Source organism: Uloborus diversus, chromosome 1 (genome assembly GCF_026930045.1).
Source record: "Uloborus diversus isolate 005 chromosome 1, Udiv.v.3.1, whole genome shotgun sequence".
NCBI classification, from domain to species: domain Eukaryota; kingdom Metazoa; phylum Arthropoda; class Arachnida; order Araneae; family Uloboridae; genus Uloborus; species Uloborus diversus.
Window position 1 is genome coordinate 230,471,406 of NC_072731.1, and position 26,183 is coordinate 230,497,588.

The window sequence follows — 26,183 nt, forward strand, 5'->3', positions numbered from 1 at the left end:
GTTTTGAAAAAAAAATAGTTTAGTATATTTCACTCAGAAACGCAGTTGAGGGAAAAAAACATAGCTGCTATACTAGTAAATTTACCTGAATCCAGTGTATCACCACACATCGCTAGTGCAAGAAAAACATTACTGTGCTCATATTAAGAATTAAAGTAATTTTATCCATTTTGAAAAAAGAAAAAAAACCTAATAAACAATTTCATGCAAATAAAGAAACTTCTCAAACAATTTATTGTTCAGTGCTATGTTATTGTATAGAATAATTGCATGTTCTGTAATTGGGTATTTATTCGTAAATCAATACCAATTCTTCTATTTTGAAACAACTTAGGTTAATAAAGTAAAAAAAAAAAAACATGTCTATTGCAAGAAACTTTATCAATAAAACCTACACCTAAATCAACCGAAAACCAACATTTTTTAAGGTAAGGTTAAGGACTCCCCCCGGACATTTTGCTGCAGTGGTGCATCTAGGGGGGAGGGGAACAAGACTGGTGATCCTCCCCATAAAATGCCGCGTAGATGTTTAAAAAAAAATATTCTTTATTATTGAAGAGAAGAAAAGATCTCATTTTATGAAAACGCAGTTATTTTACGAAAAAAAAAGAATGTTGGGAAAAAATCTTACTTTCTTTCAAATAGAAATATTAACATTTAAGTTTTTCAACAGCTTCAGATTATTGGCGGCGAATTGTATGCCTCCTCCCCCCTCTTGGCACAATCCTCTTTCATTCATATCCCCCCCCCCCCTTTTTTTTTCAATTTTTCTATTACGTTTTCATTTTTTCTATTAATCCTCAAAAATTTTTTTCCCAAAGTTATTACAGAGTACCTCAAATTTCGTTTCTTGGGCTTCACTTTCACAAAATTTCCAAGAAAGATCTTCTAATCACCAAAATACATCGAAAATCGTTTAAAATATTGCTTTTGGAGCTTCAGTTTTGAAAAACTGCAGTGTTACTAACATTACCAAATATGGTCTTACACTCATGTGTTTAAGATTTTTCATTTTAGAAAATATTCGAACAAGGGCCTCCGACCTCCTTTCTCTAATAATCATCAAAGAGTGTTAATATTTTGATTTTGAAAACTATTATTTCGAAATATTTAAGTAGGAGAATCCTTTTTTTAATACCATGAAGTATTGCAGAAAAACTTCATTTTTAGGACTTCAATTTCGAAAATTTTTCAGGGGAGAGCTGTAGAACACCCCATCCGGTAACAGCACCAAAAATTGTCCTCCGTAGTATTTTTGCAACTTCAATTATGAAAAGTTAAAGATGTAGCATGGGGGAGGAGGTACGTATTTCTATCTGCTTTTCAAAAAATCAATTGGAGACAGTCTATGAGCCTCATTCCTAACCCAAACTATAAATATGGATTATAATCACAATTATAAGACTAAAATTTCTAAAAATAGCCTTGGAGCCAAGCGTACCTTTCTTGCCCCTAAAATATCACCGAGAACTGTAAAACTGCGTTTTCCAAACTACTATTTCAAATTTTTTCTGGGATGTGAAACCCATTCCAAACCAGTAGCTGGATCCACCCATTGCTTCTACTTCTAATATCGATTTTCATTTAAGACTTTTTCTGCAGTTTGAAATGTTAAGAACATCCCGTCCCCTAATCTTACTTAATATGATTTACATCGCGTTTTTTAGACTTAAAAGTGTGTCCCGCCCTAAAATTATTTTTTGATTTCGCCACTGCCTTGTTATTCCGGGAATACCCCCCCCCTCCAGATCCCTGTTATTGTTGCACCCCCAAATATTTCGGCCTAAATCCGCCTATGCTTTTTTGGCGTTCGAAAACCCCTGATACATTCCTTCTCGGGTGTCCAAGTCCCTCCCTGCCAAATTTGGTTGAAATCCGACGTAAACTGGATTTGTATAGGGAACATACACAACACACATATATACACATACATTCTGTTTTATTTATATAGATGTTTATGAAAAATAGCATATTATGTGACAAAGGGAGAGGTAGTCAAAAATGTTTGAAAAAAAGTGTGCCATCGTTTATGAACAGCTCTAAAGCAGATAATTTTGAGTTTATAGAACTGATGTTTTCGTTTTGTGAAAATATTACGTTCGAAAATTGATCAGCTGAAATATTACATATGTCATAGTTAATTTTTCAAGTACAACCTAAATGAAAATAAAAGAAACATGCACATTAATAGCATAGACGTTAAATTTTTTAAAAATAAGAGCATTTAAGGATGGAATACAAGAACAAATCATTCCAAGTCTAATAAGAAGTCAATCTACCTGTGAAATTGAAGTTTTGCCCCGTTTTCTTTCAGTTTTCCGTATCGATTTGAACAACCGTATGCACAACAAGATGAAACCATATTTATAATTGCCAGAAATTTAAAACATTCACAGATTAGCACAAATTTAAATAACAGAACGTTTGACACAACATACAAAATGGCATTCTTTGCCAATTGAGGTATCAACACTAATGTTTTGCCTTGATGGCGCAAGCATGGCAATGGCTACGCCAGGTAGCGCTTTCATCCACAAACTTCATTGTTGAAAAAAAAAATTGAATATTCATCACTCCAGCTTCTTTTAATGCTATAAAAATTAACGATCGATCGTAAAATTTTTTTTACCATATGAATTGGTTTATTTAACGAAAATAAAAAAAGAGAATACAAACAAATGAGCTTTTCTCTTGACATTTCATAAGAATGGATGAACTTTGTATTGAAGAGGTGAGTCCTGATTTTAGAGAATGGAAACCATCATATTCCACATCTTTAGAGGTTATTTAATGAGCAATTCGTTATTCAATAAAGCATAATTTTATTTCAAAAATAAAAGAAAGAAAGAATGAACGAAGAAAAGGGAAAATGACAGCTGAATGGCTGCACCCCCTCCCCTCCACTTTTTGCTGCACGAGGACTGGTTTTGTTTCGTTTTTTTTTTCATTTGGTTCATCCATTACATTGCCCTAACTTGATTCAAGTCATCCTTTACGATTTTGCAATCAAAGCGAAAGCGATAAAATAAAGCATTCATATGCGTTCTGCAGAAATTTGTAGGCTCCTAAAACCGCCGCACTCGCCAATTTGTCTACGGACATCTCAAGTGTCTTTCTTTAGATAGTTGCAATAAAGTCTATCAAATTTGCAAAACTACCATATAACCAGCTCCCTCTGAGCATATTTTGCCTCTAATAACAGTAATTTATAGACTTTCTCATTAACAACGACCCTTTACAGCATGATCATCAGATGTTTTCCCACGCGCACGATTTGTTAACTTTTTTCTAAACATTCAGACGAATAAGCAGAGTCGCAATTTTTTATGTGAGTGTGCTCGTATCTGAATCTCTTGGGCAGGTTTGTCATAACTTGGCCTATGACAAGAATGAAATTTCCAAAACAAAGTGCATGGTTGCGTTCGGAAACGATCCACCGGTTACACCGCGTGGTTAGTCCGGTGTGGTTATGACGTATTTGGAATTTCTCTAGGAATTCCGGTAGAACAGCTGTGTTTCCGAACGCACGTGGTTAAACCGCGGTAGTTCTAGTTCAGCAGCAAACGAAACTCCAATCAACGCGTAACTTTCATAATAGGCAAGTCACGTGCGTTACGATCAAAACATGTAACACGACCGGATTGGCCAACACAGACTTTGTGACGTTTGTGATCTCGCTAACCGCTTCCAGACAGCGGTGCCACAGGTTGCTACCAAGTCGACCGCCAGAAAACAACCGCAGTGTTTCCGAACGCGGTTAAGTGACGTCACCGGTTCCACCGCAAGCGTTTCCGAACGCTTGCGGTTGCACCGAGGCGACCGATCCGCGTTTCCGAATGCACCCCTTCTGTATAATAAAAAACTGCTGTTGGCGCATGCGTATTGCATTTTACGTAGCAACCACCGAGTGACCATTGATCTTTCTCCGCCTCCTTGTAACGGCAGTGATGCGTTAGGGGGCCGCGCTCAGCAAATGTTGGTTGCGTTTTTCTAATGGGAGCTGCGAAAAAACTATAGCAAAAATGACGGGGAACGTTGGAATGGAAAATTTGATACCAATTGTAAATCGACTACAAGATGCTTTCACAAAATTAGGAGTTTCCTTGTCTCTCGATTTACCACAAATAGCAGTCATAGGAGGGCAAAGTGCGGGTAAAAGTAGTGTTTTGGAAAATTTCGTGGGCAAGTAAGTTGTTTAATTAATATTTTTTCAGTATTTCGCTTGACTTCAGTTCCTTTTTAATGCGATATTTTAAAAGATTTGTACTCGGTGTGTTTTTTTCCTCTGTAATAACTGAAGTATATTGGTTTATCGATTTGAGAAAGTGCTTATTGGTTCATTTCTGGCAAGCGCTCAGTCAGGTGTTTTGATTAACGATCAGTCCTTTTAACCTTTAAATTGTTTTGTTTGTTTTTTCAACTAAATTATGATAATGATATAGATTATATGATGAGCAAAACCAACTCATAAACTAGTTTAATAATCGAACTACAAAGAAAAAAAAATTCTGCAATCATTTCTTCAAGTCAGACGAAATTGTTTCATGAGTTAGTTACAAATTGGACAAAAACCGTTTATTAAGTCACTGTTAATAAAGTCAACTTTGCTGAGTTCTTAACATTTTGTTTTCAGCCCGCTTTTTAATAAATCATCTCATAGCTGCAATGGTTGGGACTGGGGTTTTTTTTTTTTTTTTCTGATACCTTATTAATTGCCTTGTTCCCCCATTTTATTCATTTAGTTGATTTTTAGAGCATTATGTGCTTTGTGATGAAGGAAGTAATTAAATTTCAGTTATACATTAATAAATCTGTAATACATGCTTTTTTTTTTTTTCATCCATCAACTAACAATCTAAAACCTTAGTAAAATTTTGTTGTGTGATAAAAACATTGGTGCAATTTTTTCTTCAATTTCTAGCATGCATGAAATTTATTAAAGAGAAAGTTTCTGCAATTTTTTCTCATTATTTAAAGACTGAGATCGCAGTGTATTTCATACTTAACATTCACTTGTGGTAAATCACAAGTCAAACAACAAAATTTAACCTGGTTTCTGAATATTCTCTTTTTTTTTTTTTTTTTTTTTTTGCTTTGCTGCATTTTTTCCATTAAAGTTAGAAATATTTTTCAAATGTTTAATATCATGACTTTTAAACTGTTCTTTTTCTATTTTAGAGATTTTTTGCCCAGAGGCTCTGGTATTGTAACAAGACGTCCATTGGTTTTGCAGTTAATCAATTCACCATCTGGTAATAATGTTGTTCTCTAGGATGCATGAGTAAATGAAATTGTATTGCTCATTACAATCAAATTTTCTTCCTATTCATACCATAGTTTTAATCTTTTAATTTAAATTGATGGCTTAAACAGAATTGTTTTCCAAAAGAAATCATTAATTTAAGTGCCCCTTGCCACATTTTTTTTCCTTGTATTTTTTTAATCCTTAAATGTTCACAGCATTTTTGTTTTATATCATTGCATAATACTTTTATCTTTACATGTTGTGTGTGTGTGTGTTTTTTTTTTTTTTTTTATTATGAGTAATACTTGAGTCTTTTTTAGTAACACTACTTAGTTTCTTTAAAAATGCTATATATTTATCTCCTAATGCTAAAAATAGGAATGAAAATAAACAGCAGATTTTTGGCAATCGAATGTAGTCAGACCCTGATTTATTGCCTGATCAATAAAGCGTACTTTTGACTGCATTTGTGATTGTTATGTTATTTATTCTTAATTAATATCATATGGTAAATGTGTACAATCAATGTATTTGTATGTAAATGTTTATTTATTTATTTTCCAGAATATGGAGAGTTTTTACACGTCAGAGGAAAGAAATTCACAGATTTTGAAGCCATACGAAAAGAAATTGAAGACGAAACTGATAAAATGACAGGGTCCAATAAGGGAATCTCTAATGCACCAATTAATTTACGAGTATATTCTCCAAATGGTAAATTCAATTTAGTTCTTCATAATTTTATAACCATTATTAGGAATTATTATTAAAAAAAGTTTAAGCTCGCAAAAAATAAGTACAAAGTATGCACTTAAACTATTGTTTTACTTTTCTTAGGCTTTAAAGTGTACAGAAAATTTCATATATAGTTACCATATTATCCGCGGATTAGCTGATTGTTCTTTTCTCAACACCATGGTTTTGAATGTTATGCTTTCTGCCTAAAGTAGCCTTTTTTGGATGTCATTTTCAAAAATTTCTAAGGAAGAACCGCCTGACTTTCCATTTTTTGGTTAGATTTGTCCACCCTTTAACACCCCGAAAAATATCCTACAGGTTGCGTTTTTGAGACTTGGATATCGAGTCTGCGAACTTTTCCCTTTCTCTTAGCAGCACCAAGGATAGCATACAATTGACTTCAATTTTGAAAATACTTTGGGAGGAAGCCCCTGTTTTCCTCATGCCTAAAATTGCATTTTTAACACTTCAATTTTGGAAATTTTCCTTGAGGATTCGAGGCACCTTTAACATCATCAAAGAAGGACTGAAACTGACTTCAACTTTGAAAATAAAATTGGGAAGAAACCCTAACCCTCCTTGCCAATTTACTAAACATTTGTATAACTAAATTTTGAAATTTTTGATGAAGCCATGAACTTTTTTTCATCTGTAATACTTTTGACTGTTTACATTACTGATTAACATTTTCTCAAGAAAATTGAGGAACCACCCTGGGCGGCAGAATCTGTAGCTACGCCGCTGGATTCACCAATAGAGACCATTTTTTAGGCTGTAGGGTTGTTTATTTTACATAGCTTGAATATTCCTCTTACGCAGTGATTCAAGCTGCATAAAAGAAACAACACCACAGTGGAAAAGGCATTCTCCATTTGCACTAGACTAGACCATATTGCTCTTTTTCCTCGACTTTAAGTGATTAGCGTACTATAATAACATTTTCAGGAAGAAATCATTTTTTAGATTAATTTTGATTATAGGGGAAGGTGGGGTACCTCGGACCTATTTTCACTTTTGAACTTTTAATTTCATAATTATTTGCCAAATCCAGATACAAATATCTTTAGTTTAAAACTTTATGATTTTTTGCACAACATATAAATTTCGTAAAAATTTATTTAACTTATTTCAATTACATTTTTAAGAAAAAACAGAAGAATGCAATTAGTACTGAGGTACACCACCGGTGGTGTACCTTGGGTCTTGGCATGGTGTACCTTAGACCAATGATTAACAAGTAAAGAAAACGTGATTTTCAGTAAGAACATCACTATTTATCAATCAGTAAATCACACATAATTTTAGAAATACATTTTTTATTTGTTTCAAAGATAAATAAAAATTTAGATCTTATTATGGTTCACTTTTTTAATAAAATGACAAGACGCTCGAGCTTCTGAAAACCATACTAAAGATTATTTTTTTAAGCTACACGTATTTCTGACCAAGATTGTAATCGGATAAGTCAATTCCAAATATTAACTTCGCGAGCTGCCTTTTAGATCTACCAGTTAGTAGTGGGTGTGGTAGCTTAAATATATATCTTTTTTGTCAACTTCATAAAGGGTAGGATCTTCTCTGGTGAAGTTCTGACAGTTTGGATCTTTTTTCAGATATTACACTTCATATTCATCATCAGCAATAGAAATAATCTCTGCAAGAAAATATTTAATAGTTTTCTTGCCAGAGAATTTCACCAATAAAAAAAACACTAATCTGAATATTGACGTTATCTGGATCTTCTAGCTCATTAAAATGATGATCTGAAATATCGGTATCCTCATATAAATCTTTGATATTCTCAGATTCACTGTGAGGAATAATAAAGTTTTCTTTTACCTGGCTTGGTAGGAGGTTTTACTGTATTAGTTTGCTTTACTTTTCTATTTCAAGATTCTCTTTCTCGGGTGTGTCAGTCAAAATACAAGACTTTCTTTTAGCGGTAGTGCCTTTGGATATGGCCTTATTTCTTCAGGAGTGACGAGACTTAGCAAAGAAATACTAGCTTCTGATGTTGACACACCAGTAAAATTATTCTGTGTGTTATTTTCTTGTTACTTTTGCATTGTGAGATTCGTGACATTTGATAAGAGGAAATTAAAATCTTGAGAAATATTTTCATTCAGTATATGTAAGCCAGTGACCTTAAAGCAATTAAGTATATTTGATAATATTAAGGCCAGTGGGAATGCTCGTCCAACTATTCCAACAAACTGGAGAACATGTAATCTTAGGAGCTGTAATAACTATGCAGAAGTGTGTACCTAGGACCAGTCCAAGATACACCACTTGTATTAGGTTCGAGGTACACCACTTGGTTATAAAAAACAAAATAGCTGACCATCATGTTACAGTTAGGACTAACTTTGTTTCAAGCACATGGTGTTATAGCTAGAACAATACTGTATAATGCATGACCTTCATTTCAGAATAAACAATATTTGTTTCATAATAAAAATACATAAAAGCAGACCCCGAAGAGTTCCTATTTTTCCTACTTTTTCCTACTTTTTAGAGCTCTCTCCTTATTTTCCTACTTTTTCCTTTTTTTTCCTACTTTTTCTTTCTTTAGTATAGCACTTCTAATTGTGCATTGATTCTTATTTTTACAATGCCGCGCCGATAATTTTCTGCATGTTTTGATTTTGAAAAGTAAAAGGAACAAGCGGTTCCTTAGCTTTTCATTGAATGACTAGACTGTAGTGATTTCTTGAAGGAACGCCGCGGTGTTTGTGTGTTTAAAAGTTAAATTTTCGTAAGTGACTTTTTTTTTGCCGTTGCGGCGTTTATGATCGACTTTTCTTTTTATCGCCCTGACTTCAGTCCTACTGTATTAACGAAACTAAAAAAAAATAGATACTGGCACATTCTGATGCAATTATATATTATTTACTCATCAATTAGAAGCTTTAATTAAAGTAAACGGCCGACTGTTCAAAAAATGCGGGAAAAACCGAATTTCCTATTCGCCAACTTTTTGTATGATTACAAGTGAAATGGAGCTCTATTTAAACAGAAAGGCAATGTAAAACCTTAAAAGGACATAAGGAAACAAAAACTGAAAAACTTGTATACTGTACATATTTTATTGATGTTAGTACAACATTAAAGCGACATCTAACAGAAATTCGCAAAAACGAACCACTTCAAAAATAATTGCGGAAACTTTTTTCGTACATAAATATGATTATTGTTCATTCTAAATCGTAAACATGATTATAAAATTTCATTTTCTTTCCTTGCAAAGAGTGTATTTGCAAAAAAAAAAAAAAAAATAAATAAATAAATAAAGCGGCAAAACCTGGATGGGCAAAACGTTCCCGATTTTTGGAGAACAAAATCGGAAATGAATTTAAATGCAATATTTTGTTTTTATTTCTTCTCATTTTTAAAAGTTGGGAGATAGAGCTACAAATTAATATGTATTTTTTTTCTTTTTAATGGGTACTTTCTACTCTGATATATCATCAATATCGAGGAGTTTCTCATCATTTTTATGTGCTGTGTTTCTGGCAATGCGACATTTCTGAGCATTTAAAGTTTTTTTGACAGACTCTTAACTCTTTTCGGGGTGCGGCAACTATACCGATGCGGCGTATCTACTGTAAGTTATTGTACTTATTGCGCCTGATCAAAGGGAGGGGGGAGAAAGAGATATATGCAGGCAATTGATGCTAAGTGATTCCCCCCCTCACTCTCAATTTCGTGAACAATTTCCGAATGAATATTTTTTTTTGTATGGTGAGGATTGAGATAAACTATTTGCCTTCCCTTTTATGTACATAGAAACATTAGTAAATGATCTTTGTCTTTGATAAAAATGTTATGTTTACCATGCATGGATATTTCCCTATATTTTCGTGCCAAAAAATTTTGGAACAAGAAGGAGGTAAAAATCATCAAACCATTAAAACAATATTCGTTTTTATTGCTTGATTAAAATTAGAACTGACTCATCACTTTGATTCCCTCCCCCGACCCCCCCCCCCCCCCCCCGGAGGTGGCTAGCGAAGGATGTATACTGAATGCAAATTTTATCTGCAAACAAAAAAAAAAAACCGCACAAACATGTAGAGCTAAGCATTAATTTTCCAAAGCCAGGAAGGGAGAAATTGACCCCCATAAATGACGTGCCTGAAACAAAAATGTATGTTGAATGCTAAAAATACATAACATAGTACAAACCCTTTAGTTGACTTATTTCGTTATTTATTTAGTTTAATTATTTTGTTATAAATTTTATGCCCCATATTTAAGAACACATTTATTTTAGTTCTGTATTTTCAGTCGTTTTCCCTTTTTTTTTTTTTTTCAAATTCAAACATCTGCCTCTGATTATGCAAGAATGCATGTCAACTGCTGATTATTTTTGACTAAAACTAATTTAATATTTGCTTTGCTTTTGTATCATAGTTTATGATAACAGGAGCTGAAAGTGATAGTATTTTTAAATGATAAATGGATGCTCTCGAAGGAATGTTTTCGTTTTTGACAAAACAAATCTTTAAGAAAAATGGTTTTATTGAACCAAAATAGAACGTTACATTCCATGTTATTCTTTCACACTTAAAAATTTTATTACTGTATTGGTGAAAGGTGTTTCTTTGTTTAGATTTTATTTTCATATTTTTGCAATTACTATCTTTGTTTCCACTAGTTTATTTTCCATACTAATGATTGTCAGTCGTCTGGACGTGTGTGTAGTCCTATCTCTTCCTATTTTTTCCTTCTTTTTTAAGCGATTTTTTCCTACTTTTCCTACTTTTTTAATTTTTGTATCCTTATTTCCTACTTTTTCCCCTCAAAAAACCACTTCGGGGTCTGTAAAAGTATCTGGAAAAACTTACTTTTGAATGGTGTATTTCTTTTTTTAATAATACTTCCATCAGATGAGCTTTCAACAAAACAGAAAGGTATGCAATGAGACGTCTAGTGGCAAATACTTTAACTACACATGTTGCTATTCAAATATTTTAATAAGCAGAGCTATAACCAGCCTAGGTCCAAGGTACACATATGTCCGAGGTACAACCCCTACCTTAAAAATTATTACTTATGTCAAATCAAAGTAACTTCATATTTTTGCCATTGTTTCAGCCAGGGATTATATGCAGCTGCAGATTATGCAAAGGTTTTTTTTCCTTCCGGCCAGTTTAGGACCTGCAAATTTTACGCTGTCACAGATAATATCATTTGGGATTATTTATCCTTGCGTCTTTACACATATTTCGCCCCTCATTTTGCAATTCTCGAGCCCCCTTCAGGCCTGGGCCAATGGGTCTCCCTCCCCCCCCTCTGGTGGTGCACGCCCCTACTCAAGGAAAATACGGTAATTCAAATAAATCTTAAACTGAATAATCTAGAAATTTATAATGATGGTGATTTACATAGTCACAAAATTAGAATATTTAAAGAAAAAAAATTCAAATTAATATCAATACTTTGCATGACCCCTTTAATTAATTTTTGCAAAATTAGTTAATTTTTCCCAAAGTTATGTGATTTTTCATAAAAAACAGACTCTGAGAAAAGTTCTGGACAAATTCTCCACTGTAGGCTTGAAATAGCCATATGCTGTATTTTCTTGAGAATTTGCGCTTTATTAATGTTGGTTTTTCACTGTAATCATAATTTTAACTAGCATCCAACACGGCTAATCTGACCACCTCAATTATTAATGATAATTTTTTTTTTTGCTCAATATTTTCCCTCTACTTCATGTATACAATTTGTTTTTAATCCCTATTTACTTTTGTAGATTTTATGTATCTACTTTTGGAAATATAATTTATTAAACTTGATTTCTTTTCCAAATTTAAATTCATCTTATGACATATTTTTTCAATACAATTATTATTTTCAATTTTAGTTTTAAATCTTACTCTTATTGATTTACCTGGAATGACGCGAGTGCCAGTTGGAGATCAACCACCAGATATAGAAACACAAATTCGAGACATGCTGTTAACTTATATTAAAAGAGAAACATGCCTGATTTTGGCTGTGACTGCTGCAAATCAAGATTTAGCTACATCAGATGCTCTGAAACTTGCAAAAGAAGTTGATCCTGAAGGTAAATACTTGTATAAAATTTTGTGTTAAAGTATCAATAATCTTTATTGTTTTTACACCTATGAATAAGAGCTGAGTATTTGTAAAAAATAATGCTTTTTTTTTTTTTTTGGATCAGAACAATTTTAACAAAGTGTAACCTAAGTTGTCATAGAAAAGTATTTTAGAATATCAGGGGTGGCTACCTGTTCTAAGAGCAAGGGCGCAGCCCCCTAAATATCACGAACCTCCCCCCCTTCCAAATGAGAAAAATACCCCTCAAAACATCCCCCTTAAAATTTCAATGATGCAGTCTGCACTATGACCCCCCTTCCCCCAGGTGGGCGCCCCTGAGAAGATGAAAAAGATGTTCGTTAAATGTATCATCACCATCAGCGGTAGCATCTTCAACTGCTTAATCAGCAGCTAACTGCTTGATGGTCTTCTGTAGCTTTTTCAAATAATTTTTAAACTTTGCATCTTTAAATTTGTACTTAAGTATTTATAAAATTTAATAAGTTCATCATAGTATCTTAATGGCTTGTGTCCTTTTTTTTATACACTTAGCCATTATCTAAATTTAATAATACATTTTTGTATCTCAACCAAGGGTGTTTGTAATCTGAAAATTTTGTGTTGCCGTTTCCGAAAATTTTGGGCTGACAAAACATTCTAAAACTGAAAAATAATGTAAAAAGAAAAAACTTTTTTTTCCTATGTTTTCTGTATGCATATTTGAAGAGTTTTTAGAGGGGGGGGGGGGAGAGGGTCGAGCTTCTTCATAGTTTCCGAAAATTTCACATTCTTCAGAAAATTTTGCTTGAGCCCACTTGCACCGCTGATTTCAACTAAACATAGAATGAGTGAATCATAACCCATGTTGTTTCAATTTTTCATTTCACATATTCAATTTTCCGATTTTTCATTTCACATAACCCATGTTGTTTTGATGTTAGGTCATTAAATAATGTTATGTAATTCTTCCACATCTATTTATTGCTTTTCCTGGCACTAGTTGCTATAATGTAAGATGTACTGCAATTTATGAGCAATAATATTGAGGAACATTTCTTTTGTTCATATTATTTTATAATAAGCCAAGCTTTGGTCTCATCAATAACTATACAATGGCAGAAATTTTCCATAATTTAATGCTCAAATCAAATTATATCTTATGGTAGTTTTCTACGTGGGGCAAGCCCATCAATTGGGTATAGTCCCTTACTGTACGGACCATACTATAGTTGGGAGAAACCCAGCGTGGCAGCATTATGAAGGCTACGTAGATCCTAATCACAATATTACAATGCTACCAGGTTAAGTTTACTCCAACTATTGTGTAAATTGTGGGATTTCAGGCTTTTAGAGGTCTGAGTTTTAGAACTGAATATTACTACTAAAAACGTATTTCAAAAAAACTTGCATGAAGTGATAATTTTTGTTTCTTTTTAAGGGTTGCGTACTATTGGTGTAATAACAAAACTAGACCTGATGGATGAAGGAACTGATGCAAGAGATATTTTGGAAAATAAATTATTACCTTTAAGAAGAGGTAAAAAGTGTTTGCTTGTTTTTTTTTTCAAATAATATTAAAAAATATATTTAAAAAAAATTTTTTTCTTCTTCTAAACTTAAAATTTCTGATATTTCAGTTTGTTATTTACTGTGTTTAATGACATTGATCTTTGTTTGATTTTTTTTTTTTTTTAATAGTGGGCTTTTGTAAAATTGCATTAATTTTCGGTTAAATATACAATGTAATGTTGATTGGATTTCTAATACAATTGTTCTCAGAATTAGAATTTGAAAAAAAGTTTTTAAAGCTGATTTTTAGAACCGTTAAATTTTCAATGTCAAATGCTCATATTTTCAATTCAAAAGCTTTGCATTGGAAGTTCCTCTATACTGGTTGAGCTTCGAAAAGACTGATATCACATATGTAGCATTTTGACAAGCAATCTTGTTTTCAGTCCCTTCTATTGTTTGAACAAACTATTATTTGAATAAAAGGAAAAAAATAGTGATGTAAAATTGCTGTTAAAGTTGTTTTTGATGACCTCAGATGTCACCAGGCAATAGTTTAAGGATAAAATGCAAAAGAGGCTCGCTATGAGGCCTAAAAATGCGTATTTTTCAACAAATCTGCACTGTATTTCATGTTTTTCATGCTGCTGATGATTTGCTGCTACTAATTGTGCACCCTTAATTTAGGTTATATTGGAGTCGTAAATCGAAGTCAAAGAGATATTGAAGGTAGAAAGGACATAAAAGTTGCATTAGAAGCAGAGCGGAAATTTTTTCTCAGTCATCCCAGTTACAGGTATCAATCATTACAAACCTTTGAATTAAAAAAAAAAAGCTTTGTTGATTTTCTACACTATTTTAATACTTTTACTATGTGTAATGAGGTAAAACACCAGTGTATTTATTTTTCCGTGTACTCTATTCTCACAAAATAGTGGATAATTTCATATTGCATGTATATTAAATGTATTGAGTAAAAAAAAAATTTTAAATATGAACCTTTCCAACAATTTTTTAATTTCATACATGTTGGTCAGTTTTCCTCCCACTCCACAGTAGAGATGAGTTTGTTCTCATTTTTGGAATATTGTGTAGTGTCCAAATCCAAGCCAGCCCAAGTCAAAAACTCTCAAAACCAAACCCACTAGAGTCCGACATGGTTTCTCAGCTGTTGTTTTATTTTACGTCAACTAAGTATGGGTTCTTATACTGCAACAGCGATTGGGTCAAAACATTTTTAATAAATCTGTCTAATAATAAAGATCATTTTATTAAAAAAATTTCTGAAAATGCTGTATTTCAAATGAATTAGTATATTATATCTTGTTACAGTAATTGCAAACAAATGTTATAAATGACTGTTAATTAATTTTTTGTTTTAATTTTTTCACTTTTCATGTGAAGCAAATATTAATTCAAATATCCTATTTTTTTCCCATGGTTTGAGTTTCATGCAGTTTTACTCTAGAGCGAAGTAAAATTAAAAAGAAAAGAATCCATTTGCAATAGAAAAAGTATTTGTATGGAGATTGATGATTAAATATGTTACCATAAGCCGGAGCCAAAAACCTTTTTTAAGTTCTTATGCCCGAGCACGCTTGGAGCTTAGGCTCTCGGGGCAAGGCTGAGCCTGTCTTATCGCTACTCCAAAGCCCTGCTAGAAATAGAAACAATGCTATTTGTGATTGTTAGATTGAGGAAGCTTATCTCATCTACTTGTGTTCAGAATCTGCAGAAGTCCACTCAGAAGTTTTCTTGGAAAAAGAATACGAGACTGTACGCTTTTATAGTAGAGTCTTAAATATTACAATTTTGAAAAATTTACTTCAGTATACTAAATATGTATGAGAAGTCATGATCATGAAGCTTTAGAGCAGCAAAAGAAGGTATAGGGTAAAGAAAAAGAGTAAAACAAATCCAAAGCCTTGGATTTGTTTTACTCTTGCCTTGTAGCCTTGCAAAAGTAGCCTTGCAAATTAACTTGATGCAACCAAAAATGAAACTCATGACTGGAAAGTCAGTTGAAGTTACAAAAATCAATAACCAAATGTGTAGTATTTCAAATCAAATGTTAATTTTGCACTTTTAAAAAATCAAAACGTCAATCATAAAAGCAACAATTGTTTAAAGTTTTATTTGGCATCCATGACTATTTCCAGAGGAGAGCGTACCAAAAATACTTCCCTTTCCACAAACTTCCTATAAAAACATGTTCTTTCTTTTGCTTTCAGTATTATTTCTCACAATCAACCCCTTCCCACCCCCCATACCCAGGAAAAAATTTTAAATGTGGAAAATTGCCTACCCCACCACCCCGGACATCTCTAATTTCAGTTTCTTTTTTTTTATGGGGGGGGGGTAAGGGGCACTCAATGCATTTTATGTGGAAAAACAATAAAATACATGCAAAATGCACTTTGTTTCTAAAATCTGGGGGGAGGGGCAATTGATCTGCCCTTTGATAGCTCAAATAATAGAACTGTCCAGCCCCCCCCCCTCCCCGCCTGTTCTCTGTTGGAATATTTTTTGAACTTTGTGTAAATTTCATATGAGAGTCATCATATTTGTCAAAAAAAATTTGCATTTTTTACATTAATATGTATTTTTTAATTTATAAATTCAATTTAAATTTTTAGTCACCAAAGTATTTCAGTTTTAATTAATTCTTTACTCTACCCTTTATTTTTAATTATTTATTTATTTTTTATTTTTCTGTGATGAAACTACTTGGCTTTTAAAGTTCCTAGTTCTTATACAATATCAAACTTCGCTGCACAGTGATTGTAATGCTGCACATTCATACAGGGAGTTCCCCCCCCCCCCCAGACTAGAGTGGCAACGTTGTGTTTGTTTCAGTTCTACCTATTATTTTATAATCAAGGGTGTATTCAGGGGAGGGTCAAAGGGTCAACTGACCCTTCTGTGATGAAACATTTTTTGTTATTTTTTTCCATCATTATTTTATTAAGTTTTGGTTTTGAAAAATTAGTATATGTAATTAAAATTTCTCACGTTTTACTTAATCTTGTAAGGTGTCTGTTTTTGGGCCTTTCCACAATTCACAGGGGCCGCTGGGTTATTTCTTTAGCGTACTCCAGCGAACTCGATTTATGAGAGAATGAACATTATATATATATATATATATATAATAAATTATAATATTGTGTGGTAAGCAAAGTATTGCATTGCGAGATCATCAAAATGGTGAGAACCTGACGGAACATGAAGACTCAGCTTTGCTAGTGTAGTAGCAAATGAAGAAACCTATTCGTTTATTTAAGTTTTGCTTTGACGCTGGAGATACTATATTGAAGAGCCTTTAACAGTGCTTTTAAAACTGCAATTTTTGTAAGTAAAACAACAAAAATGAAAATTGAATGGAACTGATAGCAGAAGTACTGAAATCTGTCTTTTATTTTTGTATCTGATGAAACCACCAATGCTATCGAGAAGATGAATCTTGCAATTTGATGTTGGTATATGAGCTTGAATAAAATCAAGGATTAGCCTATAAGTTTTGTTGAAACTAAAAGCTTAAGTAGTGATTAACCTTGCAGAACTACTTGAAGAAAAAATAAAGATATTCAATTTGAAAAATGAAATAATGCCATGGAAAGGTTATGCTCAAATTTGGCTTGAAAATTTAAAGGGCACAAAAAAAAGTTAAACTTGCTGTTTAAAGGCATGCTCTCAATGAGTTCATTTTACAATGCAATCTCCAAAACATGTAACAAATAACATGTAACAAACAACTAACAAATGAAAATTGGTGCTTTTCAGGAAGCCAAAACTGAATGTAATTTTTTTCCACCTGACGTGTTTAGTTATTTTCAATGTTTTATTTTTTATAGATAACTTTAAGAGTAAAAAAACTATCATTTGAATTAGTTAAAACCAGTAGCAATTTTTGAGTACTACAGTAAACATCGAATTTGAAAAAAGAGATTTTTCTCATTCATTAGTTTAGCATGGTGCCGACAACTTATACAGGTAATTTGCTATAATGTCATAAAATATATTAATTGATATGCATCATATCCTATATTTTGAAGAAAGTTCAAATGATACTTTGTTTTTCATCCCTTAAAACTTGACCCTATTTACAATAACTTCTGGATCCTCCCTTGTTCACAGTTAGATAAAATTTTACCAACCATTCACCTTTGACTTTTTTTTTTAAGTACAGAGTCTTTGGGTAGTTACCCAGATCTCGGGTAAATACCCTAAAGATATCTACCTGCTCACTGGGTATTTACCCAATCCACATCATTACTTGTGTGCATAAAGCCGAAACCGATAACCTTTTGTTAGCAGCTGACGGTTTTTATTTTTTGAATATAAATATGCATTTTCAATCTTTAGAATTTTTATGGAATTGGTTATTGGGTCATTTTAAAATTGCATCACTTTTCGTAGAATTTGATAAAATTAAATTCTTGCCCATAGTTGATTTAGTGTTTGTTACTTTTCACTTTCTTGAAATTGTTAACATACACACCAAAGCAAATAGTATGTGCTTCTTAAAAACTTAATAACTCCACAATATAAATATTGATTGTTTTATCTTTTGCTAAATTCATTTATAAAATATTCTTTCAATGTTCTAGACATATGGCTGACCGTATGGGAACTCCTCATTTACAACATGTTTTAAATCAGCAATTAACCAATCATATAAGAGACACCTTGCCAGCTCTAAGGGACAAGTTACAGCGCCAAATGCTTGCCATGGAGAAAGATGTAGAAGAATACAAACATTTTCATCCAGATGATCCATCTCGCAAAACCAAAGCAATGTTGCAGTAAGTATACATTTTTTTTTACAAAACTGCGAGTTATTGCTATTATGAATGAAAATAATTATTGGGTACAAGAGGTAATGTAATTTTTTTAACCTAGTAATCTCATTTATGATTTTTTATGCATTTCATTCTGATTGTACGGGGTTCACTGATTAGTCAATATATATCATATGTCCAATATATGTGTCCGATATGTATTTTGAAAATACCATGATATTTTGATATTTTTGACATTTATTTTTTCAACTACCGTTTTTTCAATATAAAAATTATTAACCATAGTAATTTTGTTTATTTTTTATTAAAAATAACCATAAGTTATGTACTGTATTTTTATGATGTATTAATCCATGATTAATGTAACAAAGTAATGTAATATTCCTTTTTGTTTTATGTTCATAAATATATTAGCAATGTAACAATTGTAATTCCTATTAAAAGTGCCTAATTTAATATTAAACATTGGTCAGAAAAATAAAGAAAGAAAGAAAGTGTCTTATGATTGTGCACCGACTAATGCATATTTTTTATTTCTGAATCATACATCTGTGTAAAGAAGAAAAATGAGTAAAATAGCTAATGCTAAATTAACTCCATTAAAAATTGATAAAAAATGTAAAATGAAATATTAGATATAAGTAATGAAAGAAACCTTAATTTTAAGTCCAAGGGTCTGTCCAGAATTTTTCACAGGGTCCATTTTTTGTGAAAAATCAAATAATTTTGTGAAAAATCAAATACTTTTGTAAAAAATCAAATAATTTTGCAAAAAAAATTTTTTTTTTTTTTTGCAAAAACGAAAGTTTAGACTCTTGAGTGGTGGAAACTGCATCATTGACACTTAAAGTTGAGTGTTTTCCCTCTTTTCTGTTGAGAATATCATTCTTTAGTGCTTTTCTAGTATTTGGGGGGGGGAGGCATCGCTCACTGGGAGATGGGCACCCCTCAAGTATCAATATTTATCTACCATTCTACATCATGTTAAATTATACTAGAAATTTTATTTGTATAGTATTTAAAACAACTGTAAGAAAAAAAAATTCAGTCAGGGGTTCAGCATTTAAATTTTTAACCCAAGACACTGTTTAAGAGCACAGAGTTTCGTTTAAAACTTATAAATTCCATGATTTTTACAAAAATAAAAAAATATTTTTTTGTTTACTTCTTAACTAAGCTTACTAAACATCGAAAATGCGAAAAATCAGATTCCCATAGCGGATGCAAAGAGATTGCAATACTCAAAAGTGAAGGAATCAAAAGTATAAAAACGGCCTGTAAAATAAATATTTTGGATAAAATTATTTTAGAATTGCATTTTAGAGCCCTATGATAAACATATCATTAATATCTGGACACAGTTGAAGCAAAAATAATAATAATAAATAAATAAAATAAAAAATAAACGATCGATTCAGCATTTTAATTATTGACTCATAAAAGAAAATGGAATTCCGCTTTAAAAACCTGAAATAAGCTTTGTTACAAAAATAAAGAATCCTTTTCATTTATTTGCATCCTAATAAAGCGAAGTTAGCTTGAAAAAAGAATGAAATATGATTCTCATATCGGATGTAAAAAGATTTCGTTTTTCAAAATGTAGGCATCTATAGAAAAAAAAGGTAAATAAAAGAGTTTATTTTAAGTTAATTATCCTTTTTAGCATCGAAAAACCAAACCCATATAACTTTCTCGGATAAACAGTTAAACATCGCACCGCTAGACGCTGACGCTAAGTGGTGATTAATTTGAATTTGGTAACTCTATCTGAAGCGATCACATCCCCCCCTCCCCCCTACTACCCTTTGCAGTTCTAAGTTCATTTCGCTGTATATTATTGATTATTAAATCATGAGTGGGGAGAAAAGTGTTTACTACGCCTATTCAGAGAATGTTGACGCTTTTTCAAAGAAGTTTACAACAACACCGCTGCATAAAACAAACAAGCAAAATTATAAACCAAACTGACTTTCAGCTGTTAATTTCTTTCAAAGAAACCAACAACAGGCATTATATTTATTTGGCCGTAGTAATTATTTATGGCTTGCAGGAGCATCACAAGAGTGCCGATTTTTTTTTCTTTTGCGAAATTAGCTGATTTTGTATAAGTTGATTCCTCTAGTTCCAACCATTATCGTTTTTATACAGGAAATATGCTGTATTATTTTAATCTGAGATTTGCTCTTTCAATAAACAATTTGTGAAAGATCCGTTTTTATTTATCAGAATTTTGTGGGTCCGTTTTGGTTGATCGGGATTTTGTGAAAGGTCCGTTTTGGTTGATTGGATTTTTGTGAAAGGTCCGTTTTGGTTGATTGGATTTTTGTGAAGGGTCCGATAACGGACCCAAATTTGCTCTGGCCAGACCCCTGAAATCTACATATTGTAATAATAATATAAGAAAATGAAGAGTAATTTGAGGATGTAAATTTACTATTTTGAAAGCTTTAGTTTGTGCTGATTGAAAATATTGGATACATATCAAAATATCCAATATATATCAAAATATCAGATATTTTCGAAAATATTATGATGTTTTCGAACCCAGTTATTGTATCCGCTGCTCTAACACTTGACATTTTTCTCCACTATGTAACTCCATCCCATACTCATTGATAACTTTGTCTTTGATCATTATTTTAGATCCTCTTTATATTGTATTTGTATTTGGGGGCTAGCACTTGCATTCTTTTGCCATGATGTTTAGAAAACTTCAATCCAGTTGTATCCGGGTTTGTTCAAGCAAGCACCATTTGCAAAAATTTGCATAATTTTTTCTAGACTTACCAAAGATATGGTTTGTGAAAATTTTAAGCCAGAGACTTAGAATGGCCCTAGATTTCAAAACTCAAAGAATTCTGTTGTTGTGGAAAAAAATTGGCCAAGGCCTAGAAATGTTGATTTACTCAGCTGCAGGGATCATTTTGAGCCTTTCTTAAAGCTTCGGTGATCATGTCAGTCATTAGAATTATGAAGCAGGTTAAATTTTAATGAAGTTCAAAAAATATTTTGTTTAAACAAAAGTCCTTTTTGATGGGCAATGTTTGAAAAAGTTGTTTAAGGTTTTGTTGTTTTATATCTAGTCTTTGCTAACTTCATTTCTATCTTACATTCATAAATTGTAAATTATGTTTGTAGAAAGGGATGAGTATAACATGTTTGTTAAGAAACCAAAACTAAAAATTAGACTGTTGATTTGTGATTGCATGTCAACCAGATTTATTTTCGAGGTTAGATGTAAAATACACTTGTAGCTTTATAAATTTTTATCTTTCCAAGTTCTCAAAATATTAAAATGTTTTTGATGCATTATTTATTTATTTTTCCCCCTACTCCAAAAACTACTACAAGTCTCTGGTTGAGTGTGCCTCCTGACATCATCAAATATAGTTTCTATTTCTGTAATTTATGTTCCTTAGTTTCAAGAAAAAACTAACTTCAAAAAGAGCTGTTTTATTTTTAATTTTAAAAATGAAGGGTTTTTTTTTTTTTTTTTTTTTTTTTTTTTTTTTTTCAACCTGCAAAGCAAATAGGTGAGCACTCATGCTGTTGTGTTAGATTTCCCCACAAATGCACTTGCAATTTCAAGTCGACCACCTAATATTTTTGCGCTTATAGTTCAAATAAAAAGTTGGATTATTACAGGTCAACAGATTTGACTACAAATGAATAAAAATTGGGTGGTTCTTTTTAGTTTAGCAACAGCAGAAACATTTACCTTTGCAAATCTTATTTTAAACCTTGACACTTATTTGTAGTAACTTTTATGATTAATTTAATATTGCTATACCTTGCAGCCTTTTTTGAAGTCATGTAATCAACATTGCAGACTACTAACAAAAATCTGATGTTGGTATGTTACTAGAGTCAACTATATCATTTAGTGCCTGATATTATAGGACAGCTTACTTGATTGCAAAATATCCCATCCTTTCTCCCAGCTTTTCAATACTTCTTCCTCATTGCAACATGTTGGAATGTTAGTTTTTTTTTTTTTTTTTTTTTTGAGCAATCACGATTGCTTATTGTTCTTATTTGACTGTTTTTGACGTTCCCATCATTTTATTTTCCCACCGCCACCCTCTGCAGCACCATTGTCGACCGGGTCCTCACAATGCTGCACCTATAGCGAAAGCCGTCTCCAGGTTGCATCCATGTCCTACACACACGCGCATACATACACAACTACACACACACACAAACACATACACACACGCATACATACAGACACCTACACATACACACACATTAAACACAACTACCCACACATTCATGCTTGCACACAGAGACAAACACAAATGCCTACACACATACCCCCTCCACACACACATATTCATACACACAACTACCCACACACTTATGCCAGCACACAGACACAAACACACATGCCTGCACACACATACACATACCCCCTACACACAAACACACATACCCCCAACACACAAACACACATGCCTACATACACACACTCGTGATTGCGAGAAACATAATTTGAATTCAAGATGTCAAAATTCAAATTAAATTTATTATTATTATTTATTTTTATTTTTTTGCCATTGATCTGGTTAAGTTTAAATTTAATTTGTCATGCATTTTAAACTAATAACCTATTGTTCAAATACTTTGATCCCCAAATTTAAAACATAATCTTTTAGAATGATTCAACAACTGCAGACTGATTTTGAACGTAACATTGAAGGTTCTGGATCTGCATCTATCAACACAAGTGAACTTTCAGGTGGTGCTAGAATAAATAGGCTGTTCCATGAACGGTTTCCATTTGAAATAGTAAAGGTGTGTACTGCCTTATTTTATTTTGCTTTATATAACTTTAAACTGCATTTAAGATGTCATGCACATTAAAACAACAAACATTGTCCGTTTTTAGATGGAATTTGATGAAAAAGAATTAAGACGAGAAATAGCTTTCGCCATACGTAACATTCACGGTATTCGGTAAGTAGAAATGATCTTTGAGGAAAGCTTGTTTTAAAAGCCAAAAATTCAAACTTTTTTTATGCCAAATAAATTGCAAAACAAGTTTTAAACCTAGCTTTTCCCTATCTCAGAGTTGGTCTTTTCACTCCTGATATGGCATTTGAAGCAATAGTAAAAAAGCAAATAGCAAAATTAAAGGAACCAGCATTGAAATGTGTGGATCTTGTTGTTGCTGAGCTCGGAAATGTTGTTAGAAAATGCACTGATAAAGTAAGCACAATCAAGTTTGTTTTTTTTTTTAAATCTTTTTATATAATGCATTCATAAATATTTACTGTCAGTCATCAACTTGCAAAATGACTGAAAACGTGTATTTTTAATGCCTTATTGTTTTTAATTTCTGCATAGAGCATTTTAGGGAATTATTCATTAATCAAGGTATAATCTATATAAAACATTAAAAGTTTTTTTTTTTTTTGTACTTAATAAAACAAATGACAAATTGAATAATTTCAAAACCAGTGTGCCGCTCAAAATGCTAAAGAAGTAAATACTTAAACATTCTACTATGATTTTACATGGTCTGACTGTGAAATAAAGAATAAATAATCACAGTAAATGGTTGACTACTCGAAAAGGGGGGGGGGATCACTGTATTGGCGAATTTTCCCGGCAGTCACGTATTCTCTTGGAATAATGTAAATGGCCAAAGCATAAAATTTGTTTGAAAAAATCAAAATAAAAGCAACAAATTTTAAAAATCACAAAAGTGAACCCTTTTTGTGCAAAAGAATAAAAATTGGACATTTTTTAACATAAAAATGTTCATTACATTTTATTTTCCTTCTTTTTATAATGTTTAAATTCAAAATTAGCGGCAAAACACTCCCATTTTTTTCCAAAGTAGGGACTTGACTTATATGCGGGTTTTCGATTTTTGCCCGATTTTTCTCTTAAAAGTAAGGTGGTCGACTTATACGCTAGTATATACGGTATTTGCCCTTGAATTTCCTAAAAAATATAGTGTTCTAAAGTGTCCTAAAATCAATGGTTTGGTCAGACTTTAATTTCGGAGGGGGTTCTATATATATATATATATATTTATTTATATATATATATATGTGTGTATATAAAAAAAAAGTTTCTATTTTTTGTTGGAGAAAAACCTGATTCTGTTACAGATGTCCTCAAATCTGATTTTGCTTCTAACGAATCAATATTTTTGTTTTTATAATATTTCTACTTGAATCCTCACTTAGAAAAAGCACTCAGACAAGACTTGGGCTATGAAATTGTTTCTTATCAGGAACTATACTGTTTACATTGCAGACTGCTAACAATCGTATATTTAAGACTTCAATTTCAAAGGATTTTTGAGGGAAGGGTACCCCTGAACCTCTCCCGCCATCAATAGCACTGAAGGTCTTCTTAAACTTCTTTTTAGGGATTCAATTTTTTTATGAATTTGTGTTGAAGGGTCCCTTAAAATAAACATATAGCGCCTAGAGTTGTGTATTTGGAATTTTATTATCAAAAAATTGCTGCATTAAATCCTATCCCTGCCCCTAACCAAAGATGGTTTTCAATTGTGTTTAAAAGAAAAACTGGACATTTTAAATAATAATAATAGTAATAAATCAAAAATTTAAATCAAACTTTCACTTGGGAATATCTCTATAACTAATACTCTTTAAAACATGTCTGTAAGTTTTTGTGAGTGTATTTTTTTAACATTCAATAACTTCAGAATTCCCTAAATTAATTTTCTGGATTTTGCTGACTTTAGTCGCTCACTTCAATTGCAATGTGGATACGATTTTCTTAATTAGTTCATATTGATGTAATTGGGGGGGGGGGAGTTGCAATTTAAAATGTAAAGATTTTTTTCTTTTTTTTTTTTTCATTTTTTTTAAACTACCATGAAAGTAAAGTTACAGCATGCAATCATTTTTCTTAGGCAATAAGCTATAAAGTTATAAATAAATATTTCAGTGAGAAAAACTAGTCTTCTTTTTGGCTTTAAAAGCTAGAAAGAAAAATAATGACTTTTTTCGGGATTTTAATCAACATACAAACTTTGAATTCAGCATTTCCCACACTATTCTTATGATTGAACTTTTACTGTACTTAAAAGTCTTCAACTAAGGGCCAGATAATGTCACAGAACATGCAAATATTTATTTGTTTAGTGTTAAGTTAAAAGAGGTAAGCTAAAATCGGGAAAATATGGAGGTTTTCAAATTTTGTTCGGGAACAAAAAATTTCGGAAATTTTGTCTTGCGACAACCCCCATATTTGAACCTCGTTTTTATTCTAAATTTCTCGACTAAAATGCTAATACATACTGTAATTATTTTAATTAGAGCATAAAATTCTTAAAAATCATCAAAGTTATTGTTTAAGAGTCATTTTTTTTAAAGCTGGACACTCTTGATAGTTGACGTCTTCAATTTTCGTAAAAATTTCAGGATGTGATAGTGGTACTATGATAAGAAAAAGTGAAGTTTCTTTTTCTAAAAAACTGATTTGCTTGTCCTTGAGTAGGAGTCAAAGCTTAAGGTCAAGAAAAAAAAGGCTAAATATTTGATTGCTTTGCTTCAAAAGCAATAAGTAAACCAAGCCAATTCTTTCAAATGTGGATACTACTTGATACTAGGTACATGCTAGCATAAATATTTTGGTGGCTCACTCATGGCTTTGGGGGGCAAAGGTCAATTGAAACTGTTACTTTTTATACTTTTTTGCCTTGTTTAGGCACGGATATCTGCTAAAGCCATGAGTAACCCTCGGAAATAAATATATGATTAACTACTCTCACCACAGTATAGTACTAAGAAAAATATAAAATAGCTTTCGTTTCTCTTGACTTTAGTAGTTAAACGGTCTCA

The 26,183-nt window shown here is 32.0% G+C and overlaps 1 protein-coding gene across 2 annotated transcripts in view; it reads left to right on the forward strand.

The window, feature by feature from the left end:
- Positions 1-3,969: 3,969 nt before the first annotated feature.
- LOC129234204 (dynamin-like) overlaps positions 3,970-26,183 on the forward strand; it is a 70,351-nt gene continuing 48,137 nt past the window's right edge. For both annotated transcript variants that reach the window (XM_054868123.1, XM_054868125.1), the window contains exons 1-10: positions 3,970-4,186; positions 5,179-5,252; positions 5,810-5,959; positions 11,853-12,056; positions 13,488-13,586; positions 14,246-14,354; positions 18,166-18,360; positions 23,013-23,151; positions 23,246-23,313; positions 23,427-23,565. In XM_054868123.1, coding sequence (XP_054724098.1) covers positions 4,023-4,186; positions 5,179-5,252; positions 5,810-5,959; positions 11,853-12,056; positions 13,488-13,586; positions 14,246-14,354; positions 18,166-18,360; positions 23,013-23,151; positions 23,246-23,313; positions 23,427-23,565 — 1,341 coding nt within the window. In that variant the 5' untranslated portion in view covers positions 3,970-4,022. The remainder of the gene's footprint in view (positions 4,187-5,178; positions 5,253-5,809; positions 5,960-11,852; positions 12,057-13,487; positions 13,587-14,245; positions 14,355-18,165; positions 18,361-23,012; positions 23,152-23,245; positions 23,314-23,426; positions 23,566-26,183) is intronic.